The sequence below is a fragment of the Schistocerca nitens genome, chromosome 2 (genome assembly GCF_023898315.1).
Source record: "Schistocerca nitens isolate TAMUIC-IGC-003100 chromosome 2, iqSchNite1.1, whole genome shotgun sequence".
Lineage (NCBI taxonomy): Eukaryota > Metazoa > Arthropoda > Insecta > Orthoptera > Acrididae > Schistocerca > Schistocerca nitens.
Window position 1 is genome coordinate 452012514 of NC_064615.1, and position 27737 is coordinate 452040250.

The window sequence follows — 27737 nt, forward strand, 5'->3', positions numbered from 1 at the left end:
CGTCCATCCGGCTTTTGCTCTACCAACACATCTAAAAAAGGTAACTTCCCTTCCTTCTCTACCTCCAATGTAAATTTTATGTTTGGATGTACACCATTCAGATGTTAGATGAACTGCTGCAGCGTGTCGCTGCCGTGTGGCCAGATTAAAAAAGTATCGTCGACGTATCTGTAGAAGCATGATGGGCGGAGGTGAGCACTGCTCAGGGCTCGTTCTTCGAAGTCCTCCATGAAAAAATTCGCTATTGCTGGTGACAGTGGCGAACCCATGGCTGTTCCATCCGTCATTTCATAATTATTTCCACTGTATAAAAAATAAGTGGTCATCAAGGTATGCCGGAACAACTTCAAAATTTCTGAGGAGAAATGAGCAGCCAACAGTTGTAATGTGTCATCCACAGGTACTTTGGTGAACAGAGATACCACGTCGAGGCTGACCATGATATCACTTGGGCCTATCTTCATCTGTTTTATGATATCAACAAACATTTTTGAATTTTTAATATGATGTGGGCAGTGACCAACTATAGGCGCCAACAATTTAGTTAAGTGCTTTGCAAGCTTGTACGTAGGAGAGCCAATAGCGCTAACAATCGGTCTCAACGGGACGTTCTCCTTATGAACCTTTGGCAAACCGTACAGTCTTGGTGGCCTAGGTGCTCTCGGCCGTAAGTTCTTCACCAGTTCGTCGGAGAGGCCAGAGTTTTTTAGTAGCTCCCTTGTCTTCCTGCTGAGCGCCGATGTGGGATCCCGTCTGAGAATCCAGTATGTGCTGTCCTCCAGTAATAATCCAACTTTCTTATGGTAAAGTGTAGCATTGAGGATTACCGTGGCGTTCCCCTTGTCAGCAGGTAAAACAACTAGATCTTCATCCTTCTGCAACAATTTCAGTCCTTGTCTCTCCTCTCTGCTGATGTTTGACTTAGGCGGCTTGGACGTCGCTAAAATCCAGCTAGTAGCAAGCCTTACGTCATCCGCTGCTTCTTGAGGAAGATGACGAACTGCTTGTTCCACTCCACTAATGATCTCAACCACCGGTAACTTACGTGGAGCTGGGGCAAAGTTCAATCCTTTACTGAGAGCCGAGATGGTAGCTTCATCAAGTTCCTTGTCAGAGAAGTTGATAACAGTGCGGTGAATGCCGTTGGACCCAGAAGTTCCTTGATCACGGTTAAGCCACTCAAATTTATCGGCCTGTTTCGCCGTAGTCCTGCTTAAATTGGCTCGTTGGTGTGCCGCCAAAGTCATATCCACCCATTCCCAGTCCAATGGTGAGAGGAGGTAGTACCGAAGTTTGCAGTCGTCAAACACCACATCAGAAGCGCTGCAGTAAACAGAATTTTACGAAAGACCAGCCATGCTATTGTGAAAGAGAGGATATGTCATACCAGGTATGAACTAGACATGAATGCTCGCCTGTTATTTAGTTGCCAATTATTTCTGGCCGGAGTCCTCTCACCATTGGACTACGGCGAAACAGGCCGATAAATTTGAGCGGCTTAACCGTGATCAAGGAACTTCTGGGTCCAACGGCATTCACCGCACTGTTATCAACTTCTCTGACAAGGAACTTGATGAAGCTACCATCTCGGCTCTCAGTAAAGGATTGAACTTTGCCCCAGCTCCGCGTAAGTTACCTGTGGTTGAGATCATTAGTGGAGTGGAACAAGCAGTTCGTCATCTTCCTCAAGAAGCAGCGGATGACGTAAGGCTTGCTACTAGCTGGATTTTAGCGACGTCCAAGCCGCCTAAGTCAAACATCAGCAGAGAGGAGAGACAAGGACTGAAATTGTTGCAGAAGGATGAAGATCTAGTTGTTTTACCTGCTGACAAGGGGAACGCCATGGTAATCCTCAATGCTACACTTTACCATAAGAAAGTTGGATTATTACTGGAGGACAGCACATACTGGATTCTCAGACGGGATCCCACATCGGCGCTCAGCAGGAAGACAAGGGAGCTACTAAAAAACTCTGGCCTCTCCGACGAACTGGTGAAGAACTTACGGCCGAGAGCACCTGGGCCACCAAGACTGTACAGTTTGCCAAAGGTTCATAAGGAGAACGTCCCGTTGAGACCGATTGTTAGCGCTATTGGCTCTCCTACATACAAGCTTGCAAAGCACTTAACTAAATTGTTGGCGCCTATAGTTGGTCACTGCCCACATCATATTAAACATTCAAAAATGTTTGTTGATATCATAAAACAGATGAAGATAGGCCCAAGTGATATCATGGTCAGCCTCGACGTGGTATCTCTGTTCACCAAAGTACCTGTGGATGACACATTACCACTGTTGGCTGCTCATTTCTCCTCAGAAATTTTGAAGTTGTTCCGGCATACCTTGACGACCACTTATTTTTTATACAGTGGAAATAATTATGAAATGACGGATGGAACAGCCGTGGGTTCGCCACTGTCACCAGCAATAGCGAATTTTTTCATGGAGGACTTCGAAGAACGAGCCCTGAGCAGTGCTCACCTCTGCCCATCATGCTTCTACAGATACGTCGACGATACTTTTTTAATCTGGCCACACGGCAGCGACACGCTGCAGCAGTTCATCTAACATCTGAATGGTGTACATCCAAACATAAAATTTACATTGGAGGTAGAGAAGGAAGGGAAGTTACCTTTTTTAGATGTGTTGGTAGAGCAAAAGCCGGATGGACGACTGGGCCATTCTGTGTACAGGAAGCCAACCCATACAGACTTATATCTGCATAGCCATAGCTTCCATCATCCGTCTCAGAAGAGAGCTATGCTGAATACTTTAGTACACAGAGCCAGGACTATTTCCGACAAGGACCACCTCGGTCCCGAGATTAACCATTTGACGACTGTTTTCAAGAGGAATGATAATTCTGCTGGTGAAATTAAATCAGTATTGTCCAAGAAAGTAAGACACGATGCCGGCCACATACAAGAAGAGGACCAACACATAGCGCGGCTTCCTTTTTGCGGTGCTACAACGAGCAAGATAGCCAGAGTCCTGAAGAGGCAAGGAATAAAACCAGTTTTCCGACCACCTAGGAAAATTAAGGAAATGTTGAGACCAGTCAAAGATAGTCTCGGCTTAAGAGTGCCGGGAATTTATACTATTCCTTGCGAATGCGGCAAGAATTACGTGGGCCAGTCTGTAAGAACCGTTGCCGACCGCTGCATCGAGCACCAACGCCACCTGAAATACAGGTATTTGGAAAAATCAGTGGTGGCTGAACATAGCCTGCTTAACAAGCATAAGATTTTATTTGAAGAAACCAGAGTAATAGCCCACACATCGTATTACTGGGACTCTGTGATCCGGGAAGCAGTCGAAATTAGACTTAGCGATAATAACTTTAATAGAGACAACGGCTATGCACTTAGCAACACTTGGAAGAGTGCACTGGATAAAGAAAAATCGCAGAGAAAAACTTCTCGCACTTTACCTCCTGATTCAAGGGATGGCCCTGCAAGCAACGCGGGATAGCAACTACATCTATGGAAGTAGAGGGCACCACTTCACTACGCGCCATATCGCTGACGTATTCCAACCAATCAGAAGCCGTCCTTTGCATATAAAAGTGGGAACCTCGCTAGTTCACGACAGTCAGTTTTAGCCCTGACGACGACCATGGAGGTAGTGGTCGAAAGCTTGGAGTTTTATCCTGATTTGATGCGGCATGTACACCGAGAGATTTTTACTCTATTAATATAACAACTGCAATGATTTTAAAGCCTGGCTAAAATATGGTCAATATTTACAATTTAAGAAATGCAGTTTCAACAAGGTTGTTGCTCACTCCATGTTATAAATTATTATGAAACCATTAAACTAAACGTTTAATGAGGTGACTTGATACAGCTGTACAAATTTATCATTTATTTTCTCCCAGTTTCAGTCATAGTGAACATCTTCAAAAGAAGAAAACAAACTGTATATCAGATGGATATGCAATTCAACCACAGGATAAATTGAAAACCAACATAGCCAATAAAACGTTGTTATAAACACATCTAACAGGCCATTCTTTCAATATCGGCACAAAATTGACTTCACTATTGTTGGTAAGATGGGTCAAATGAGGGTATGATAAGGGTTTCCCCTGCATGCTCCAAACTTAATACATATGGGAATCTTACAGCATATGGTATTTCATTGCAAACTGACTACACTAATCATATTTCAAAACACAGAATGATCATTCAAAACAGAATGATCACTGAATGATCATTCTGTTTAATCTTAGTGATATCAATTTTGTGCTGGTTCATTTTTTGGAAATGATGCCTTTAGGAGTGATGGTAGTGGTGGTGGGAGAGCAAGTGAAACTGTAATTTTAAAGGCACAGAAATGAACTATTTATAAGCCTCAAAACAGGCATGAAAACATGACATGACATGACTTCAGTCTCATACAACAGCATTGAGAAACAGTTTGAGCCTAACACAAGAGTGCTAGTTACCATAAGGAAATCACTTTGGTGGCATAGAATTGCACCAAAGCACATGCTTAGGTGCCACAGCCCACCTGTAGGTCAGTGACCAGTGAGTTACAGAAAGCAGGCACACTTTGGTGTGCCATGTATGTGACATTTATGGCAGCCACATAACAAACCCACTTTGGCAAGTATAAATACTGGCCTTCAGCACAGGCCAGACCAAGAATTACCAAATCATTTGGTCTGTGTTCGCTACAGTGTGGGCTCCTGCCATGAGGCCTTCATCTCTCAACCATCATTCTGACCAGGCTACATGTCAGAGGGCCCCAGCAATGATGGGCTGAGGGTCAAAGCAAAGCCCTTCCAGGCACTAATCCACTGTGTGTCCACCCTTGCCAGACATCACCAGCCAGCCTCGCCTATAGCATGGCTGTATCACCTTGCACCTCGCTGTTTGGTCTCTTCCCCCAAACAACCCCGAACCAGTGCTGTCGGCTGCTTGAGTATGTGCACGTCACAAGGATCCCACGCCACTCTGCTGAGCTAGACATAGTAACAGCCGGCTGTGTCACTACATCTTGTGCACAGAGGTCTGAAAACATGATACCCTACCACCCAGAGCCACAGGTACACTCTGCTGCAAATCAATACAGATATCTGCTGATGAATAGCTGTGTCCGATTCTTCCAGTCCCACCGACATCCAGTAGAAAATACTTACACTTATTACAGTAGTACCTGGGAGCATAGCAGAGAAGATCCTATTGCCACCTCAGATCCACATTTGAATCAAAACACTGCAAGGAAATTTTGTGAGATCCAAATCTACATATATGACACACAGTACAGCATGTTTACATTTTTTATTTGAAACTTGAAACATAAGACATCACAGGGTATTTTCACAAACACAAATTCTGCCAAAACAAGTAACATCCAAAAGTTCAACTTAACAGATGCCTTGAGAATTGCCTGTCAGCCAGCAGATGATTGCTTTGACATTTTCAACGTAGAATCAAATGTTGAACCTGTGACATCGGATATGAAAGTAAAGAAGGTGTTATACATACTGTCAGTTTTGCCATCACTAAGCAGAGATGTATTCCAAGCCTGATGCTGTTTTTCTTCTTGGCACTGACGGCGGCGAATGCGAATTCTCTGTTTTAAATGATACATATCTTCATCACTTTCCTCTCCAACAGCATTATTTTCCCTACTGACGCACAATTTTCTATTGCATTTCATCTGGAATTTCAATAATTAATTATTAATGCAATTCTAATGTTTCAGAGTAAAAGCACTTCAGAAATCATAGCAATATGTATCCAAACAAGAAATCAGGTATGAAAGTCTATTACAATAAGAATTATTAAAAATATCCAACAGACAGGGTAAACATAATGGACTACCTAAAGAGTATGCCCCAGAGGTTAATATTAAATCTCTCTCTTCTGAAATGGGAGAAAGCAAGAGTGTGATTAATGTAGGGTTTAAGAAAGGCACAGGAGCCATCCATCCCTCGTCTATGTGTTAGTTCAACTATTTTTACACCGTATTATCTTTGCTTACTACTGTCTCATACAAGAACATTCAACTAGAGCTAACAGACATACAAAACAGAAATATGGTTGAATCTTTATCTTTTGGTAATAATATATTCCACTGAATGTTAGCTTCAAAGTGCCCTATGCTACTACATGTAAAGAACAAGATTATTTAGTTAACAGAGGATCTGATAGGAAATTATGCCAATATTCAATGGAATGAGCTCATATTTTCATAGGAAAGATAATTTCAACAGCCTTGAAAATTAAGAGAAAAAACATTGACAAAAATAGTTTTATTTGATACACATTTTACGTTTTACTTTTTCTGAAAGTTCATTATGTTCTCATTACAAAATTGCTACCGATCCTTTCGCTTTCAGAAGAGAATGTGTTTGACAGTACAGAAAAAAATGAATGAGACCTGAATTTACTCTTTATAGACAATAAAACCTATAGTACCAGGTTAGACGGCACAGAAGTTAGCACTCTGGACTCGCATTCAGGAGAACGACTGTTCAAACTTGCGTCCAGCCATCCTGATTTAGGTTTTCCGTGATTTCCCTAAATCACTTCAGGCAAATGCCAGGATGGTTCCTTTGAAAGGGCATGGCCAAATTCCTTTCCATCCTTCCCTCACTCGGTCAGACCGATGACTTCGCTGTTTGGTCCCTTGACCCAAATCAACCAACCAACCAACCAACCAACCAACCAAAATGAATAGTGATGAATTTTTAGGACCACAATATGACAATGTGGCATCAAAAACCAATAACTGGCTTTACTGCCCATAGATTTCTGTCTCAGTTTCTTTGACAGAAACAGACGCTGGCTGAAGAACCCAAGACAGAATCAAACAGGCAATTAGTCAAAAGTGATAGTGGCTGTGCTATGGAAGGGCATCCTTCAGTAAATCTTTCAGAAGAATAATCAATTAAGAGTTCTGCTCCCAGACTCAAATGTGCTATTCAGAATGACAGAGAAAATTTGGTTTCCAGTTTTCATTCATGAACATGAGTGTGCACTCTGTTCACCTGCAATGAGAAGTGTTGATTCAAGATTTTAATAGGAAAATTTTCATATGTTTACTGTGCAGTCTGGATCTGATGTTAAGTGAATACAAACTTTACTGCAAGCAGAAGAAAGGAAGATTAGAATTTAACAACCCAGCCCCAAGAGTACTGGAGATGAAGCAAGTAGCTAGAAGAGGACACCCAGCACTGCTGGTGTTGTCATGGAATATATGGCTGCACAATTAGGAATGTTTTCATAGGTGTTAATCTAAAATGTTCGGCAACTGTTGTGAACTAAGTCTAGACATGCATATAAATACTGATATCAGACATTCACTATAAAATGGTTGTGTAAGGCAAAAGTATGTGCAACAATATACTAAGAATTCTAAATTCCTTGGCAGCACATGACAAACCCACCTCCCCAATGGTAGGCTGCTGTTATATAACTGGTTTCGAAAAAGGGACTAACATAGGGCCAAATTTTCCATGCAGTTAATTTGACTTCTCTTTTTCAAAGACACTACTGTAGAAGAAATTAATGTGGGCAAAACTCATACATTCATTTACCTGACATGCATAAATTTTGTGGTAATAGCACCTTTTATTATCAACAAGAATATGTAATTTACACGTCCATGCATACTTTGATCAAAATTTGTTGGTAGAGTACATAAAAATGAGGGTATGACTCATTCCCCTGCATGCTCCAACCTTAACACATATGGGAATCTACAGCATATGGTATCCCATTGCAAACTAACTACACCAACCACAATGGCAATATCTACATGGCAATCCCACTGCAAACCTTGACTGATAATGGTCAGCACATAGTGGGATTGGAGGGGGAGAGGGGGGGGGGGTGTAAAATAAAATAAATAAAATAAAAAAATAAAGAAAAGTCTACCCGCAAAGCAGTAACAGGAGAACACAAACACACAAAAAGGTTTAACTTATGCAAGCTTTTGGAGCCAGTAGCTCCTTCTTCTGGCAGAAGAGTTGAAGGGGAAGGAAAAGTGGTGAAGGAAAAGGACTGGAGAGGTTTAAGAAAAGGGGTAAAGTCTGGAAAATTCACCCAGAACCCCAGATTAGGGAAGACTTGCCATCTGGTAAGTCTCCCCTGACCCCAGGTTCTGGGTGACTTTTCCAAACTGTACCTTTTTTCCTAAACCTCTCCAGTCCTTTGTCTGCCTGCTTAGCTGAGAGATAACATGTTTGCCTACCATGCAGAAGGCCCGGGTTCGATTCCCGGCTGGGTTAGAAATTTTCTCCACTTGTGGACTGGGTATTGTATCACCACCACCACCACCACCACCACCACCATCTCATTATCAACAACACACAAGTTGCCTGGTGTCACCTGAAATAAGACTTGCAACTCAGTGGCTGAACTTCCCTGAATGGGACCTCCCAGCCATCAATACCACATGATCATTTCTTTTCTTTTTTTCCAGGCCTTTTCCTTCATTCCTCTTCAACTCTTCTGCCAGAAGAAGGAACCACTGGTTCCAAAAGCTTGCATAAGTCAAACCTTTTTGTGTGTGTGCATTATCCTGTGGCCACTTTGTGAGAAGATATTTTAATCTATCCAATTGCACTATATTGTCAATGCATAGTGGGTAATATAAGATAATCTTTCAACCTGGAGAGATTTGCTCTACACCTACCATCTATCCTTTGCAAGTGACCATATAGTGTGTGGTGCAGGATACTTCATGTACCACTGTACCTTCCTCACCCTCCCCCCCTCCTCCTCTTTTCTGTTCCATCTGCAAATGATTTGCAGGAAGAATGATTGTCAGTAAGCCTCCATGTTAGCTTGAATCCCTCTAATTTTACTTTCATAGTCTTTTCACATGATATACATTGGAGGAAGCAATTTATTGGCTGACTCTTCTAGAACTGTACACTCTCAGAACTTATAAAAGTAAACTACATCGACATTTACATCTAAACTCTGCAAACCTCTGCAGAGTCCAAGGCAAAGGGTACACGCTACTGTACCAGTTGTCCAGATTCCTTCCTATTCCATTCACATATGGAGTACAGGAAGACTGATTGTTTAAATGCCTGCATGTGTGCTATGATTTATCTAATCCTGTCTTTATGATCCCTATGTAAGCAATACATAAGTGTTTGTAGTATATTCCTAGAGTTGTCAGTTAAAGCTGGTTCTTGAAATGTTTTAAGTAGACTTTCTTGGGATAGCTTCAAGAATCAGCCAGTTAAATTTCTTCAGCATCTCTGTGACATTCTCTCACAGGTCAAACAAACTTCTGACTATTTGTGCTGCTCTTCTCTGTATATGTTCAATATCCCCTGTTAGTCCTATACGGCACAGGTTTCATACACCTGAGCAATATTCTGGAACCAGTCACACAAGTGATTTGTAAGAAAGCTCCTTTGTAGATTGATTGCACTTCCCCAGTATTCTACCAATAAACCAAAGTCCACAACCTGCTTTGCCCACAACTGAGCCTATGCGATCATTCCCTTTTGTATCCCCACAAAGTGTTACACACAGGTATTTGTATGAGTTGGCCGATTCCAAATGTGGCTGGCTCTGAGCACTATGGGACTCAACTGCTGAGGTCATTAGTCCCCTAGAACTTAGAACTAGTTAAACCTAACTAACCTAAGGACATCACACACATCCATGCCCGAGGCAGGATTCGAACCTGCGACCGTAGCGGTCTCGCGGTTCCAGACTGCAGCGCCAGAACCGCGCGGCCACTTCGGCGATTCCAAATGTGGTTCACTGTTATTATATCACAGGATACTATGTTTTTTTTTTTTTTTTTTTTTAAGTGCAAAATTTTACATTTGTGCACACTTAAAAGCAAGCTGTCAATCTTTGCACCACTTTAAAATCTTATCAAGATCTGAATAAATATTTATGCAGCTCCTTTCAGACAGTACTTCATTGTAGATAACAGTATCATCTGCAAACAGAGTGAGGTTACTATTAATATAGTTCACAAGGTCATTAGTATACACGATGAACAGCAAGGGAAAAAAGGACAGGTATACACTCGCGCGCGCGTGCCACACACACACACACACACACACACACACACACACACACACATACACACATCCATCCGCACATATACAAACACAAGCAGACATATGTAAAGGCCCACTTACAGGCCTTATGGTCAAATCAACATTTACTTGTCAGTAAATGTATCAGGACTCTAAAAGTAAGCCCTACAATCAAACTAACTTCAAGGTTTGACTACTAATCATAGATGTAACTGCATGAATTTTGGATCACTTGTCATATGATACTCTGCAAATTTCACAGAATAATTTTAAGGAATAAATAACATTGTAAAGACAAAATAATTTTAAATAATAAATAACATTGTAAAGACAAGGAAGAACCAAATAATGACAAATATTTCCACTGGTCAATAATGCCTATTAACGCATGTCTAATCGTACATGATGGGAACATTAATGTTAATATGACTCAAAAGCAACTGGAATATAAGGATCTCAGGATTAAGGTTGATTGAATATGGAATCTAAAAACTGCTGATTTAATTCCTGTCATCCTTTGTGCCCTGGGATCAACACCATATAATTTGGAGAGTTCTCTGTCTAAAATACCAGGAAGTACTGATAACAGTCAAATACAATGTATGGCACTGTTCGGATCCAAACATATCTTCTGCAAAGTACTGTATAATTGCTTAAGTCACCAGGTCTGCTCCTCAGTAACAAGAAGCCCAAAACTGATAGACTGCTTGGAGGCATCTGTCTGGGGTTTTCTGACCAACAGTTGTTTAGCTATAACCTGACATTTTGCCTGAAAAAAACTATCTTGTAGTCTCAGAGAACTGTTGACGACAAGACCACAAGCAATGGAGGATAATTCTTGGAAAATGACAGCCTCTTGAATCTAGCAACAAAAAAATCATATCAATACGGCAGCCATTGGCTGAAAAATCCGAAACAGACGTCTCTAGGCAATGTGTCAAGAAGTGGACATGAAAGTCTCAAAGTTAATTTTAAAGTACTTCATAGATTTAATTTTCCTTGCGTAATAATGGAATATATGTCACAGAATAAAAGAATAACACAATTCAAGTGATTCAATCAGAGCAAAATATTCTTGGTAAAGTACTCAATTTGTTAAAGTCTGTCGAGTGAGAACCAGTAAATCCCCGATTCTGCAGACAATCAGACTCTCATGCATAACACAGCTTCAAACTTCTGATTACATTACAGATGAGTTAAAGTGTTAAATATTTGATATTAAGGATGGAAGTGAGAAAAATTTAAGCAATGTCTAAATTATGTTTACTGTTTGTTGGAAGTTGGTAAATACTCTCATTATCACACACTAGATGAGTATAATCAGGGTAATTTGCATTCCATTTTAAGCAAAAGCTAGTTTTTCACATATATCACATGTTTATAATGTCATATCTCTTGAACTATGTTGTGCAATAATATAGTTTTGCAGATACATTCAGTGACCTCTGTGGGTGCTTTCCGCCAAATGTGTTATGAATAGAGTTAGTAGTAATGAAGAAATAATTAAAACATTGTGCCCGATGTGGCAGTTTTACGGCATGAGCGGCAAAAATGTGTACACGTTAAACTTTCTTTCCTTTCATAATTATGTGTGAGGTGTCAATAACAAAAAGTTTTATAACAGTTTGAAATTATGTGTAAAGTTTGTTCAAATCACTATGTACTATCGTTCTCAAATACTAAATGAATGTAGTCGAGGTATTTGCTTGGGCCGAGTTATGCTGCGCCGAGACACATACACAGTTTCTAACTGCAATATTAGTCCTACTGTGTTAAACCTTTAACAAAAGATTATACCTCTTAACCAATAGACTAAGACAGCATTTTATATTTTTAAATTCTGTCAATAATTACATTGTTGTGCAAAACTTGAGGATGAAAGTAACATTCACATGATGTGTCACTGCCAAGTAACAAAGCTCAGTGAAACATGGACCATACATAGAAAGAGCAGCTAAGCATAGTATAGAAGGTAACAGAGATTCAATGAAATAAACAGAAATGACACTTTTATTCAAAGACAGTAATAACACTGAAGTTACTGCAATTTATTATGGTCCCCTGGACATTACAAAAGGTGGTAAATGATTCGTTAATACTGGGTGTGATCACCATGGTCGGCAATGTGTTCTCTGCAAGGTGCTCCCATACTCACCACAAGGTTTATAAGAAGTTCTTGTGGTAGGGCTTTCCATTCTTCTGCCAGTGTAATTGACAACTGCTGGGTGGTCATTGGTGTGCTGCTGCATTATGTGTCCCCCAATGCGTCCCACACCTCTTGAAGCAATTGAAGTCGGGGGAATGCACAGGTCAGTCCATTCATCAAATACTCACCTATTCCAAGGGCTCCTTTACCTCCACTGTTTGATGTGGTCGTGCATTTTCATCCACAAAAATGAAGTCAGTGTCAAATTTACACCTGAAAAGATGCACATGGGGAAGGAGTACAATGTCACAATAATGCTGATGAGTGAAAGTTTGGAGGGCAGTATGCCACTGTAGTATTATGCTCTCCCACACAACAACACCTGGATCACGAAAACAATATGTTACATGGGCACACTGACCTCAAAATCTTTGAACACAGTGAACTCACCAGCAACATTACCACAACACTGTACTCCTTCCCCATGTGCGTCTTTTAAGGGGTGCATTTGGTCAGACTTCTTTATGCGTGATAATACACAACCACACTGAACAGCAAAGGTAAAGGAGTCCTTGAAATGGGTGGATATTTGATGAATGGACTGGCCTGTCCATTCCCCTGACTTAAATCCTTTTGAGCACATGTGGGATGCATTGAGAGAAACACACATTGTAGCACATCCAGCAGTTGTCAATCACACTGGTGGTGGAATGGAATGCCCTATCACTGGAACTTCATACCAACCTTGTGGCAAGCATGGAAGCAGATTGCAGAGTACGCACTGCCATCCGTGCTGATCAAACACACTATTGAAAAACATGTCCTACCTTGTATGATGTCCAGAGGACCATCGTGAATCATGGTGACATCAGTGTAATTGTTGTCTTTGAATAAAGGGGCCATTCTGTTCCTCTCACAGCACATTTCTTACAGTTATCTTCTATAATATACTTTAGCAGTCCTTTCTACACTGAAATGCCAAAGAAATTGGAATAGGCATGCATATTCAAATACAGAGATATGTAAACAGGCAGAATACAGTGCTGTGTTCGGCAATGCATATATAAGACAACAAGTGTCTGGTGGCTACAATGGCATGTTATCAAGATTTAAGTGAGTCTGAATGTGGTTTTATAGTCTGCGTACAAGCAGTGATGAAGTGGGGATTTTCTCATATGACCATTTCATGAGTGTATTGTGAATATCAGGAAACCGGTAGAACATCAAATCTCTGACATCACTGCGGCTGGAAAAAGATCCTGCAAGAATGGGACCAACAACAACTGAAGCAAATCCTTCAATGTGACAGAAGTGCAACCCTCCCGCAAATTGCTGCAGATTTCAATGCTGGGCCATCAACAAGTGTCAGCTTGTGAACCATTCAACGAAACATCATCGACATGGGCTTTCGGAGCCGAAGGCCCACTCATGTACACTTGATGGCTGTTGGACACAAAGTTTTATGCCTCTTCTGTCCCCACTAACACCAACACTGGACTGTTGATGACTGGAAACATATTGTCTGGTCAGACGAGTCTTGTTTCAAATTCTATTGAATTATGGACGTGTACAGGTATGGAGAGATTTCTGCAGGGGAGTGTTGAAGCTGGTGAAGGCTCTGTAATGGTGTGGGGCATGTGCAGTTGGAGTGATATGGGACCCCTGACACATCTAAACATGACTGACAGATGACAAGTACATAAGCATCCTGCCTGATCACCCACATCCATTCATGACCATTGTACATTTCGGCGGACTTGGGCATTTCCAGTAGGACAATGCGACATCCCACACATCCAGAATTGCTACAGAGTGGCTCCAAGAACACTCTTCTGAGTTTAAACACTTCCGCTGGCCACCAAACTCCCCATACATGAACTTTATTGAGCGTATCTGGGATGCCTTGCAACGTACAGTTCAGAAGACATCTCCACCCCTTGTACTCTTATGGATTTATGGATAGCCCTGCAGTATTCGTGGTGTCAATTCCATCCAGCACTACTTCAGACATTAGTTGAGTAAATGCCACATCATGTTGGGGCACTTCTGCGTGCTTGTGGTGGTGTGGGGGCTAAACAATATCAGGCATGTGTACCAGTTTCTTTGGCTCTTCAGTGTATGTACATTCAATTTTCATCGAGCTATGTTATTTGACAGTTACATACCGTGCGAAAGTCAGTTTCATCCTTCAGTTTTGCACACCAGTGTACATGAAATATTTGTAAGTCCAAATTTTGTTGCCCCCTGGAAGCCATTAGATAGGAAACCTACAACTGAAACCATGCACCATGAACGGCAAATTGAGTCAGCCATTATTAATATAGATAATTACTGATGAAATGTCCAAAGTGTTTGTTTAGTTACAGGCAATTATAAACTACAGTAACATCTACCCTATTTAATACATTCACAAAATTTGCTTCAAAATATATGAAGACCTTTTTGTTCTACATGGCATACACAGCTGCAGAATTTGGTTTCTTTATTCAACAAGTGCTTTAAAGCTCAAGAATCTGTTCTGAAAAGTATTAGTACATGAATAATAAAAGTAAAATAAATATTGCAATCCAGGTTTTTATTGGGATGTTTCCATCTGCTCACAGAATAAGGAAAATATGATTAAATTTAACAAACTGTCAGCGACACTGGTATTAGAAATGAAGCAAATGGGCTTTTTCAAAAAACCATCTTGGGTCTTATATGAAGTGATTCAGGGAATACATAGCAACTACAATCCAGAAAAGTAGACAGCTACTTACAGAATAACAACAGTTCATACAAGCAATTATTTTGATTGGCATACTATAAATTAATTACTTCAAAATTAATGCATCATAATTTCCTTTCTTAGCAGAGACAATAAATTAATTTATGTTTCTTAGTTTCAAAAATACAATGAAATTGTTATCTAATTCAGTCTTCCTGCACTGGTAATACCAATGCCTAATTTCGGCACAATGTAATGACAAAAACCCACCTGCTCAATTGCAGCAATTATGGCTTCTGATATGCTGAAGTGTGCATTCTCCCGATCAAGTTCTGCTGCTGGTCGGGCAAACTGAACAGAAGAAAGGAAACTGGTGATGCTTTGCCCTTGCTGGGGACGAGGAAAAAATCCAACAGTCATTGGAAGAACACTGCTGCCACCATCTTCAATAAAACTTTTCTTGCAGTGCTGTCTATCACCAAGCCACTCGAAAGGATAGTTAGGAACAGAGCCAGAAATCCCTGTTTTTCGTTTTCTTTGTAAATTTCGAGCAGATGGCATCCCTGAACTGTTGATCTCACTTTTCCTCCAGTGCCTAGATGGAAGATTTAGGTCAGATGGTCTTGCCTTGCAGGTTGTTGCAGTTTTGTTTGCTTTGCGTATGACTTCTGATGACTCAGCTAAATGCCTATTAACATTTATTGTGTCAGAACTACTACTGCTGCTGGTGCTGCTTGCAATTGTTGAGCTTTCTACCAATGTGAGATTTTTTGGGATTGCTGTTTTAGGTTTTTTGAAGTTATTTGAACATCCCTTTGTCAGTTTTTTATTCAAACTTCTGGTTTGTTGTTTTGCAGATTGTTGCTTCCAATGTCCAGCTAACCTGTTGTCTGTCACACAAGAATCTGGTTCATGATCTGGTGTCGGTTCTGCTGAGTAATCTACCTGCAGCACACTTGGAGAAAGTTTAGAATATGCTTGATGTCCTGATACATTTTCGATCATTTGGCCAATATTTGAACCTTGTAAATTTTCTTGGTCTAGCCGTGGATCATCTGCTGGACAGGACAAAGACACATGACTTCCAGAGGTACACTGGAAAAAAACTTTGTTCACATACAGTGATTTACTGCTAGCTGAAAAACTTCTTTTGCATAGTGGTATTATAAATGTAGTTCCCAAAATATCTGGAAGGCTTTTCCAACGCTTTAGTTTAGTATTACTATAAAACATCTCAGAGATATTATCGTCTGCAGTCTGAATGTCTTTATTTCTTTCAGTGTTTCCATTCTCGACATTTTCACTTTCTTGACATGAAATTATGGATTCTGTAGCTTCTTCACATGAATTTACTCTATCAGAATCATAACTGCATGTAGTGTCCTTTATCTCACTACTTGGTGCATTGTAATCTGCTTTGGCATATACTGATGTTGTATTAGCTTGACTGTCTTCTGAACATTGTTTTTTCCAACCCAACAAGTCACTGTGTGCAAAATGCCAAGTTTTATGTTGAGTTTCGGGAAATGATGAACATCTACGATGTGTCTTCTGGAACTCATTGTATGTCCATGTTGAGAGATACTGAAAGAGAAATAAAGTTTCAGTTTGAATAACTTGAAGTTAAAAATCCTATAACACCACAATAAAAAATTAAACTGCTATGTTTTACATTATGGATGAAATGATGAACAAACATAAATATAAGATGCAATTCGTACAATAAAACCTGTAAGCCAATGATAATTCACTTACCAGCAAAACAAACATTTGTGATAACATTCAATATGGAAAATAAATTTACTAAAATATATATCTGTCAGACAGATATTCCATTATTTACCAACTTTGAAACAATTGTTTCAAGGTAAATCTTCTACTCACTTCAGTTCTCAATAGAACATGAAATAAGAATTTGAGACCATACAATTTTAGAGAGAGGGGAAACATGCTAGCTTTAATCTTATCCCACCACTCTCAGAAACCTGAAGATTTTTGTGAAAAGCAATTTAGGTGTGCAGATATTATTCTTAAGCAATTAAAAAAAATTTTAAATTTAAAAAAAAATTCACATGACTCTTTCATTGCTTTCCATTCCAGTTTTCAGTGTATCATTTCCAACCAAACAACACATTAAATACACAAATATGTTTATACTGTCCCCGATCAAATGATATGTTCTTATAGAAGTATTGGGTAACACACAGCCCTCCTCCTTCCCACAACCAACTCCTCCTCTCCCCCCCCCCCCCCCAAAAAAAAAAAGAACGAACCTAGCCAAAGAGAGTGGATTTTTGTACATGATTTGCAGCTCCTAAAGTTAAGTAGTGACCAGCCACTCTGTATTTTAGTTTTCTGAACAGAATTTTCCTTTTTAAACAGTTAATGGATACTGGTTAATGAGTGTTAACTGATTGTAAAATAATGAGTAAGGCTTGTGAGCCAATAGCTGATGCCATTCATGAATTTAAATTATAAACTTCTTTGCTGAAGATAGTCTTCTTTTTTTCCCAACTCAATTAGTCACTGTGTGCAAAATGCCAAATTTTATGTTGAGAGATACTGAAAGAGATGCGCCCTGCCATGAATTTCTCTTTTGCGCCACTCTCTTTGTCTTAGAGTAGCCCTTGAACCCTACATCATCAATTAGCTGCTGGATGTATTCTAATCTCAGTCTTCCCCTACCGTTTACCCTCTTTAGCTCCCTCTAGTCCCAAGGAGATTATTCTCCGATGTCTGTCCCTTCTTATTATTAGTGATTCCATACATTCCTTTTTTCGCTGATTCTGAGGAGAAACATCTCGCTCATCATCTTATCAATCCACCTAATTTTCAACATCATCTGTAGCACCACATCTCAAAAGTTTTGCTTTCTTCTGTTCTGGTTTTCCCACCATCCCTGATTCACTACCATACAATGTTGTGCTCCAACCATATACTTGTCTCGAACAAACCCATGAGAAACAAAGCTTGTTGTTCATGTTAAGTTTCTTGCTATTCTCATTTCTGCTACTTCATTACTATTGTCTTTTTCTGGTTTACTCTCAATCTAAATTCTTTACCCACTGGATTGTCCATTCAATCCAATAGGCCCAGTAATTCTTCACTTTCACCGTGTGTGTGTGTGTGTGTGTGTGTGTGTGTGGGGGGGGGGGGGGGGCAATGTCATCAGTGAATCTTTTCACTGATTTCCTACCACCCTGACTTTTAATCCCACTCCTGAATCTTTCTTTTATTTCCATCAGAGCTTCTTCAATGTCTTACACCCTTTTTAATCCTCCGATCAATTCATTCTCGGTCTTCCAATCTTATTTTTCCCTCTGGTTCTCCTACATATTGTACACAGTGATTATAATTAAACTTTTGCTACTTGAGGGGGTCCCTATGAAAAATGAGTGATCACAGAACAATGAAATTTTGTGGCAACATTTGTAAAGTATACAGAAGGGAAATAATGAAAAAACTATTGACAGAAGAACATTTTAATTGATACATAATATGGCAAAATCTGTTAATTGTGTACCTTGTTTAGATTCAAGGGTTACAATTCAATGTGATGACCATCTGCGTTTAAGACAGCATTGAACTGCAGTAGAGATTGCTCTACCATTGGCCAAACTTCTCAAATGGAGCAGGGCATGTACAGCTGTCATGACACAGCTTGTGGATTGCTTGAAGACTGCACATCATTTCCAGTATTCTCAGTCATGGCAACAGTAACTACTTCAACAATGTGTGGAGCAACTGGCTGCCATTCTCTCCCAGAAGCAATTTCTACATTGGCAATTAATTTATATTTCTGAATCATGATCTTCAACACTGGTGTGAAGAGAACCTCTCCATATTCCTTTAATGTGCTGTGCTTCAACTCTACATTGCCACACCAGTAGCGGTGCCTAATGGCAAGTCATAACACTAACACTTCTAACAATGCAAATCCTGCAATGCATAGTCTGAACACCATTCCTAACAAGTTGGGTACTCAGAGCACAAGTAGTTTCTCACCTACACTGTCTCAGGTAGCAAAAGTTCAATTATAAGCACTCTGTATATTACCCCTCTTTCCCTACAGCATACTCCTATTTTTTTCTCAGAATCTCCAACATCTTGCACAATTTCACATTGTTGAACACTTTTTCTTGGTCAATAAATCCCATGAGCGTGTCTGGACTTTTCGTCAGTCTCGCTTCCATTATCAAGCACATCAGAACTGCCTCTCTGATACCTTTACCTTTCCTAAAGCCAAAATGATCATCATATAAGAGATCCTCAGCTTTCTTTTCCATTCTTATTCCTTTCAGCAGCTTGGATGCTTGAGCTGTTAAGCTGACTGTGTGATAGGTCTTGCACTTATCTGCTCTTGGTATCTTTGGAACTGTCTGGATGATATTCTTCTGAAAGTCTGATGGTATGTCTGTCACCAGTCTCATAGATACTGCACTCCATTTTGAATAGTCATTTGGTTGCCAATTCTCCCAGTATTTTAGAAATTCCAATGGAATGTTATATATGCCTTCTGCATTTTCTGATCTCAAGTTTTCTAGAGCTCTCTCAAATTCTGGCTAATAATGAGTCCCCAATGTATTCCATATTGTCTCTAATTCCTTCTTCTATCACATCATCAGACAAGCCCTCCTTCTCATAGAGGCCTTCAATGTGCTCGTTCCACATATCCTATCTCTACTCTGCATTTAACAGTGGAATTCTCATTACATTCTCAATCTTACCTCTAATGCTTTTAATTTCACCGAACATTGTTTTGACTTTGCTATATGCTGACTCAGACTTTTCAAGGATCATTTATTTTTCAATTTCTTCACATTTTTCCTGCAGCTATTTTGCCTTGGCTGCTCTGCACTTTCTATTAATTTCATTTCTATGTGATTTATATTACAGTATTCCTGTCTTTCTCTTCCTTCTTTCGTCAATCAATTTAACCCTTTAGCAGGCGTGCCAATGTATAAAGTGCACCAACTACAAATAAAATTGTTTTGCACATTCCACTGTTTCACAATTGTGAGCACATACCAATTACTTCATTATTGCGTCAGAGAACTAAGTGATAAATTGTGATGTTATATGTCCAAGAGAGTAACAGTACTATAAAATAAACAGCAAGCTAGGTAAGAAAAAAAATTTACAATCTGTGTATGAAAATGACCCAGATTAAAAGATGGCAGCACAATCCCACAATGAGACAGTTGTCTTCAAGACAAACACTAATCGAATAAGTGTTTGGCTGCGATCTGATGCAATTGTGCTGTTTAAGGCTTACAGCGGGTCATTACCTGTCCATGGGAACAGAGTAATATAATGAAAGATAGTTTTATTATGGTTTAATTAAACAATGCCTTAGCTCACATTATATAAATTTATTTCATCACTGTATAATTAAGCTAAAATTAAACTGTGATTCCTCTCATACATGTTTACCCTGATAACATAAAGACAGCTATTCTTTTCAAATGTACAAAGTATGCCAAATGCCCACTTGTGTTATGAAAAACAAGCCCACTCGAGGGTTACCGTATTTACTCGAATCTAAGCTGCACTTTTTTCAGGTTTTTGTAATCCAAAAAACCGCCTGCGGCTTAGGATCGAGTGCAAAGTAAGACAAAGTTCTGAAAAATGTTGGTAGTTGCCTCCACAACTAACTTCTGCCGTCAAATATATGTAGCGCTACACAGGCAAGCTTTGCAGGCACAAAGATAAGTACTGGCGCCAAAACCTCTGCGTCAGTAAACAAATTAAAAAAAAAGGTGGAAGACGAGCTTTCCTCTCTGCCCCGAGTTTCGACCACTGCATTTTCATACATTATCCAACGAAGTAAATACAAATTCCGTATTGTTCATCTTCGAATATAGCAACCTTTCAATGTACTACGAAAATCCGACTGGCAAGACTGTTTGGGATGTTTGTGAATATGGCCAATTCTACGTTCTGAATTTTTTCCTACCTGTGACAAGAGATGGTTGCTAATAGGAACTTTTATGAATTGTGAATCACATGCAGTATTCTCTTCACCATAAGAATAATACGAATGTAAACATTTTGCCATGTATTCCTATGTGTTTCCTGTTATCTCATTTAAATCAGCTACGAAACTAGAGTGAGACAACAGCAAGCGCGAAAGAATATACCTATCATGTCATGTTTATATTCGTATTATTCCAATGCTGAGTAGTGATACAGTCAGAAATGAAGCATGGCAACTGACTAGATTTTTAAACCTAAGATGACTCTAATTTCTGTGCAGTATGTAATGTACTAAAGAGGCGTCTGCAAAAATTTTCAAATGGAGAAAAATTTTCGCTAAACTTTCGTTCAGAACATCTATCATATGAAGACTATTATTTGGTTCTTGTTGATCATTATCAAAGAAAGCGGAAGTGTAAGTAACAACAAATACCAGTCTCTTGCCATTGTTTTGCTAATGAGACGATTCCTCTCTTTTTTTTTTAATTGTAAGCGACGGTAGGTGCACAAAAGCAATCCATGCCGTGAGCGGCGACAGGCCGTAAACACGCATTATCAGAATGCGACAAACAATGCATGGCACAGTATAATAATGCATTTTGAGCTTAGAGTGACGGAAACACCTATAACAAATAGAACGGCACTTATCAGATCAAAGAAAAATAAGCAATCAATTCAAACCAGACAAAGCACATGAAAAAGGCTCTCTAGTATAAATACGGACGGAGTGCCTGATGCATAGCAATGGCTACATGGTAAAGCTTAACTGCTAAGTTTACCACACGCACCAAACTACTGTAGCTGTATCGTCATTCATTCGACCTAAATTGTCTCATATTACAATGGACCAACTTTGTTTCGGTTTGGAGGTGTGGTCTAAAACGTTTCTCCCCCTTGAATTTCGAGTCTCAAATTTCAGGTGCGGCTTAGATTCGGGAAATTTTTTTTCCTTAATTTCGAGTCTCATTTTTCAGGTGCGGCTTAGATTCGAATGCGGCTTAGATTCGGCTAAATACGGTAAGTATTTCTTCTGTTACTCAAAGCTTCTTTGCAGTCACCCTCCTTCTACCTGAGACTGTCTGTCCAACATCTCTGACTGCCCTTTTGAGAGATGTCCACTCCTCTTCAACTGAACTGTCTACTCTGGTACTCCTTGCCGCAGTATCCACATCCTTAGTGAACTTCAAATCAGTCTCCTCATTCATCGGCATCCCACTTCCTTCCACACTGATTCTTTCAGACAATTCTCTTAAACTTCCGTACTATTCATCATGACTACACTGCGATCTGCATCTACATATGTTCCCGAGTACATTGATTTTGGAATCTCTGTCTGGCCATGCTGTAATCCACCTGAAATCTTCCCATGTCTATGGGTCTTTTCCAAGTATACTATAGTGTTGCATTGTTCTACGTTTTAACGGCTGTGGCTCACGTGCTGGAGATGGGACGAAGCCACTCATAACCAAATATGACTAGCCTTCGCTGATGTCTCACCTCACTTCACTGCACAAATTTAAGCCACACCCCATCCATTCTCTCTCTCTCTCTCTCTCTCTCTCTCTCTCTCTCCCATACAAAAGACTGCTTATGTGTGACAGTTATCATCATACAGGATGTGGTAAATAATATATATTCAGCAAGCATAGAAAAATTATTCAGTTTCAAACAGAAGATTTATTCTGCTTGCCAGTAATAGAAATCTACATATGCATTAAATAAATACTGTCCCTGAAGTCAAAAAGATGGCTGGCTGTGCAAAGAAAACACAGCTGTAACTTTTCATGCTTTTCATTTCAAGAAAATTTATAGTAACTGTTGACTGGTAGTAAATCAGTGATGTAGTCTGAATGTAATTGGCTGTAATGATTCATTAATAACTTATCAGCTTTATAAAAGCACCAATCACTATGAGCACTTGTTGCTAGGATATATAAAAATGCATTTTGTAACTGCAGCCATCCCTGCCAGATCCTTTTCAGGTCTGCACCACCACTTTAACACACCATCATTAGCTCAAACGTGCATTAAATATAGTGATCTGCTTAATCTTCCAGTAATTGATACACCACACTAGTGTTCAGGAGAATGATGGTTCAAATCCATGTGTAGCCATCCAGATTTAGGTTTTCTGCAATTTCCCTAATCACTGCAGACAAATGTCAGGATGCTTACTTTGAAAGGGGATGGTCATCAATTTCTTTTCCCATCCTCGAAAGAGTATGAGCTTGTGTTCCATCTCAAGCGACCTCGATTTTGATTAAGATGTTCCACTCTAATCTACCTTCCTTCCAGTCCCTGAAATGATCTCTCTTTCTGGATGATGATGACACTTTACTTGAAGGTTCTATATTAATAAACAAGGGAGACAGAAGTAATATGGAACTATCTTGTAATAGGCTATAAGACAGTATGCACCAACTACACAAAAATGATTAGCATGTAGTACCTGCAACACTTGCATAATTTTGTAGCACACTGCCAAGAATTTTCTGCTTTACATTTATGCCAACAATAGTGAGATCATGGATAGATGGCTAGATGAAAGTAGCAATTTTATAGTTGGAAGTAACTACGGACTAATCAAGTAAAACTACCAGGACTGGATTTTTAATAAGTATCTGTTATTAAAAATATGTGTCTGCTGGTATATGTCAGTTACACTACTTAATAACATCTCTATTCTTTCCTCATAGCATAATGAAACAGTTCTTGTAACTACAGTAATTTAACCCACTTCAAAGACATTTTTATTCACACTGCAGATTTATTCTCAAGCTAAAGAAAAACTAACTAGATTGTAGGTTCTTTTTTGCCTTATAATTCATCTGTCCCCTCTTTAAATGGTTTCAAGAAATCCATAATTCTTTTCCATCACTACAGCAGTAACCTTGTTATACTGCGAGTGTATGGACTCTAGCATAGTGTACAAGCTGTTCCACTGTGTGCTGATCTTGTGTTTTGAAGACGATTCCAAAGGTACATAGAGCCCACTTTTCCTCACGTACCATACAATGCATTTTGCAAAATTTATTGTTGCTGCAATGTTTGAGGTGTCATTTAATAAGATGATATCTTCAGTGAAAGTGTGGCTAAGTGCTGTGTTAGTACAATGAGCAGCACAAAGAAGCCTTTCATGATTTTCCGAACCTTGTATTATATTGGCACCTTGGTTGCAGACAAAAACAAAATTCTGCTGCAACATGTTTGGTGAAATGTTCCTATCAGCCACACTCTTTTCTATTTCTTCTTTAATATTTACTTAGTGTCCAGGAATTTGCTTGTAAATAAAACATTTATGTAATGTGCCTGCAAACATCAAATAATGCAACTGACTGTGTGAGTATGTCATATATGAATGTTGCAATACATATTTTATTAACAAAATCAATAATAACAGAAGTCATTATCAGCTTCTCCTTTGGCAATTCTGCTAATAGCAGTGGGATGTAGCACAACACCTGAAATTATGACTTCTCCATAATATACACCATCTGGTCCTAGTTCTTTGAAAATTTCACCAGAAACACCATAAAAGATCTCATATGTCTGGCACACATGTTGCTGCTGTACTACCTTGTATTACTGCCAGTTTCCCTGTTTCCCTGAAGGAGATGTGCAGTGTGGCATTTCTTACAACTGCGTTTCTTTAAATGTGTCGTTCTCGACTGGAGACACAATAACGTACAGCAGTTTATGCATGATACATACCAAGTGCACTTGCTGTTTTCATCTACATCCAGAAGAAATTTATTCCACAGTTTGTTCTTTAGACCCCCCTGTTTCATCAATGTCTGCACATTGGTTTAGATTTTACTATTCTGGCTTCCTTACACTGCATGGTTACAGATAGACACACCACTAACGAGAAGCCTGTGCTGACAGTAGTCACACATCGCTGAAGATACATTTGACAACTTTGGAACCAAACATTACCTGGGATGTGGTCATGGCATTTATGCTCAGACACAATAACTGGTGCTGGCGGCCTACCCAGTTAGGCTGTGCTTGTCCAATGTCGCTTTTTGTACTCGCTTACCCGGTCATGCAAGACTCTAAAGTATGCTGCCGCCTCCTCTTGTGATTCTTGAACAGAGTATTCGCTATTACCATCTGAAATTTATTGCAGAACTCAATTAGTCATTCTCCTCTCTCTTTCCTACTGGCAAGCCCATATTCTCTTGTAACCTTCTCTTCTATTTTTTCCATATAATTGCATTCCAGTCCCCATGAGCAGGGGCACGGAAAAAGTATCGATACTTTAGTGTATCGAGTACAGTTATATCGATACCGATACTTTTCTACTCGATACTTTGCAACCGATTCTTTTACTCAATGAGTATTTCATGGTAGGTATTGAGTACTTTTTAGAGCTCAGACTGTTGACACTGGTGCGATGTGACTGGGGCGCCACAAAGATTAGGCTGGCAACACTGTCGCGATTCTACTGGCTATTTGAAATGCAAACAAAATACTATATGTCCGCACATGGTACTTTGTGTTAGAAACATTAAGCGAACAATTTGGCTTTCTTGAAAATAAAAACAGGTTTGTTAGTTGTCAGTAAGTGGTTTGTGTGCATGCCTAGGATGGCGCCTGTGAAAAGTGAGCTGTGGAAGTATTACACTCGATTACACACCAATAAAGTGAAATGCAAAATTTGCTTCAAAACCTTAAAATCATCAGAGAATACATCGAATATGAAGAAACATTTGCAAAAGCATCCCACAAGCACAATATCAAGGTAAATTTAGTAATATTCTTAGAATATTATACTTTTTAGATTTTTACTTTTTCTGAAACCAGTTCATTTTTATTTAGGGGAAAAAAACCTAAATCCTCATCTATCTGAGAATACAGGAAAAAGCACATGTCTGAGGTGTTCTACACTGGAAGTTTTTATTTTTTATTTCCTAAAAAAATCACTCATTCTGTATTTTTCAGTGAAAAAGGAAATCTGGCCCTGGGACAAATGACAATTGAGTTACCACCAAAATGGCTGAAGATAAAAGAGCAACTACCATCATCGCCATCACCCAGTGAGCCTTTCGACATCAATGTCAGTTCTGGGGATAAGGTCTTCAACCCTGTGCAATCATCAGAGAATTCAACGGACGCAGAAAGCAGACCGTTTAACAAAAAGAAGCAATTTTCCATCGGAGAAACAATACATAGAAAGCTATCGTATGTGGAGGGAGAGAGAACTCTCTGTTATCCAAATTGTTGCTTTATTTTATTTGTGTGTTCAAACGACCATTCGACATTGTTAAAGGTCGTGGATTTCAGAAATTGATGCGTCAGGTTTGTTCATCGAAAATTGAACTGAAATTCGAAACTTTAAATCATATCTCGCTAACCTGTGATGTATGGACCGAGATAATGACTACCACTAGTTATTTAGGTGTCACTGCCCACTATTCTGATAACAATAAACTTACTTCACGCTGCATTGTTACTGTTGCGTTGGATCAATGGCATACAGCTGACTACATTTCTGAACAGATGCAAGAAATCTGTCGAGGCATGAATATCAAATCTGAGAAAATCACCACTATTATTACTGATAATGGTGCAAATATGGTAGCCGGTATTAATAAATTCATAGGTAGAGGGAAACATTTATCTTGTTTTGCCCATACCATTAATCTTATTGCTGAATCAACTATGTCGATCAATGATTTTAATTTATTGTGTAATGAAGTAAGAGATGATGTTAAATATTTCAAGTCAAGTGTGATTCAAAGTGATTTATTAAGGCAAAAACAAACTGGAACAACTTTGAAGTTGATCTTAGATGTAAAGACTCATTGGAATTCTGCATATTATATAAAAAAAAAAAAAATTAAAAATATTAAGTGTCATGTAATATTTTGTGTAATGTAGTGTCTTGTATAGACACTTTTTATTAACCTGATATGTTCCACATCATTACGAAGTGTCATGTTCATGATCTATGCAACAAGTACTAATCTAATCTAATCTATGCTTGAGAGGTATATCGAACTGGCTCCTTTCATGCATCAAATTTTGAAGTTTAATGCGAAAGCACCGCTTATTCCATCGGCCATAGAAATGCAGAATATTAAAGATCTGCTTCAAGTTTCTAAAGAAATATCTGGAGAGCAGTATGTGACCATCAGTAAAATTATACCGATGATCAACTGTTTAAAAGCACAAATAGATGCTTTTAATCTGTCTAGTGACAGTGGGGCAGGAGCCCTTAGAATCGAAGTCATGAAACAGATTCAGCGCAGATTCAAAAACATCCATTTTCAAGACGCCATAGCTTGTTCAAATGGCTCTGAGCACTATGGGACTTAACTTCTGTGGTCATCAGTCCCCTAGAACTTAGAACTACTTAAACCTAACTAACCTAAAGACATCACACACATCCATGCCCGATGCAGGATTCGAACCTGCGACCGTAGCGGTCGCGTGGCTCCAGACTGTAGCGCCTAGAACCGTTCGGCCACCACGGCCGGGGATGAAATTATTCTTATTTAGCAACATCCGTGTCACCTCTATCTACGAACCCATTTGAACAGTGGGAAGATGAAAAGTATATTTCTACAATTATATAAACTTGCTAAAGAATACCTGGCATTCCCAGCTACATCCATGCCTTCAGAAAGATTGTTTTCGAAGGCAGGCAGTACTATGTCTAAAACGCAAAATAGGCTATCACCAAAACGATTGGACAAACTTCTGTTTTTAAGGGATTGTACAGAGGAAGAATGGGAGGTTTGAAATATATAACCATAATTTGGATTTCATATTGTGAAATATTTTTACTAAATAAAGTGTTTGATTACTTGAAATATTGCTTATTATTTTCAATGTCAAAACATTCATAGGGCTTGCCGTGTATCTTTTACATAGGT

At 39.3% G+C, this 27737-nt stretch overlaps 1 protein-coding gene across 2 annotated transcripts in view; it reads right to left on the reverse strand.

Annotated features, from left to right (window-relative positions):
• LOC126236326 (run domain Beclin-1-interacting and cysteine-rich domain-containing protein) overlaps positions 1-27737 on the reverse strand; it is a 214055-nt gene that overhangs the window by 95122 nt on the left and 91196 nt on the right. For both annotated transcript variants that reach the window (XM_049945543.1, XM_049945542.1), the window contains exons 5-6: positions 15151-16464; positions 5493-5667 (exon numbers count right to left, since the gene is read on the reverse strand). In XM_049945543.1, the coding sequence (XP_049801500.1) occupies positions 5493-5667; positions 15151-16464 (1489 nt within the window). The remainder of the gene's footprint in view (positions 1-5492; positions 5668-15150; positions 16465-27737) is intronic.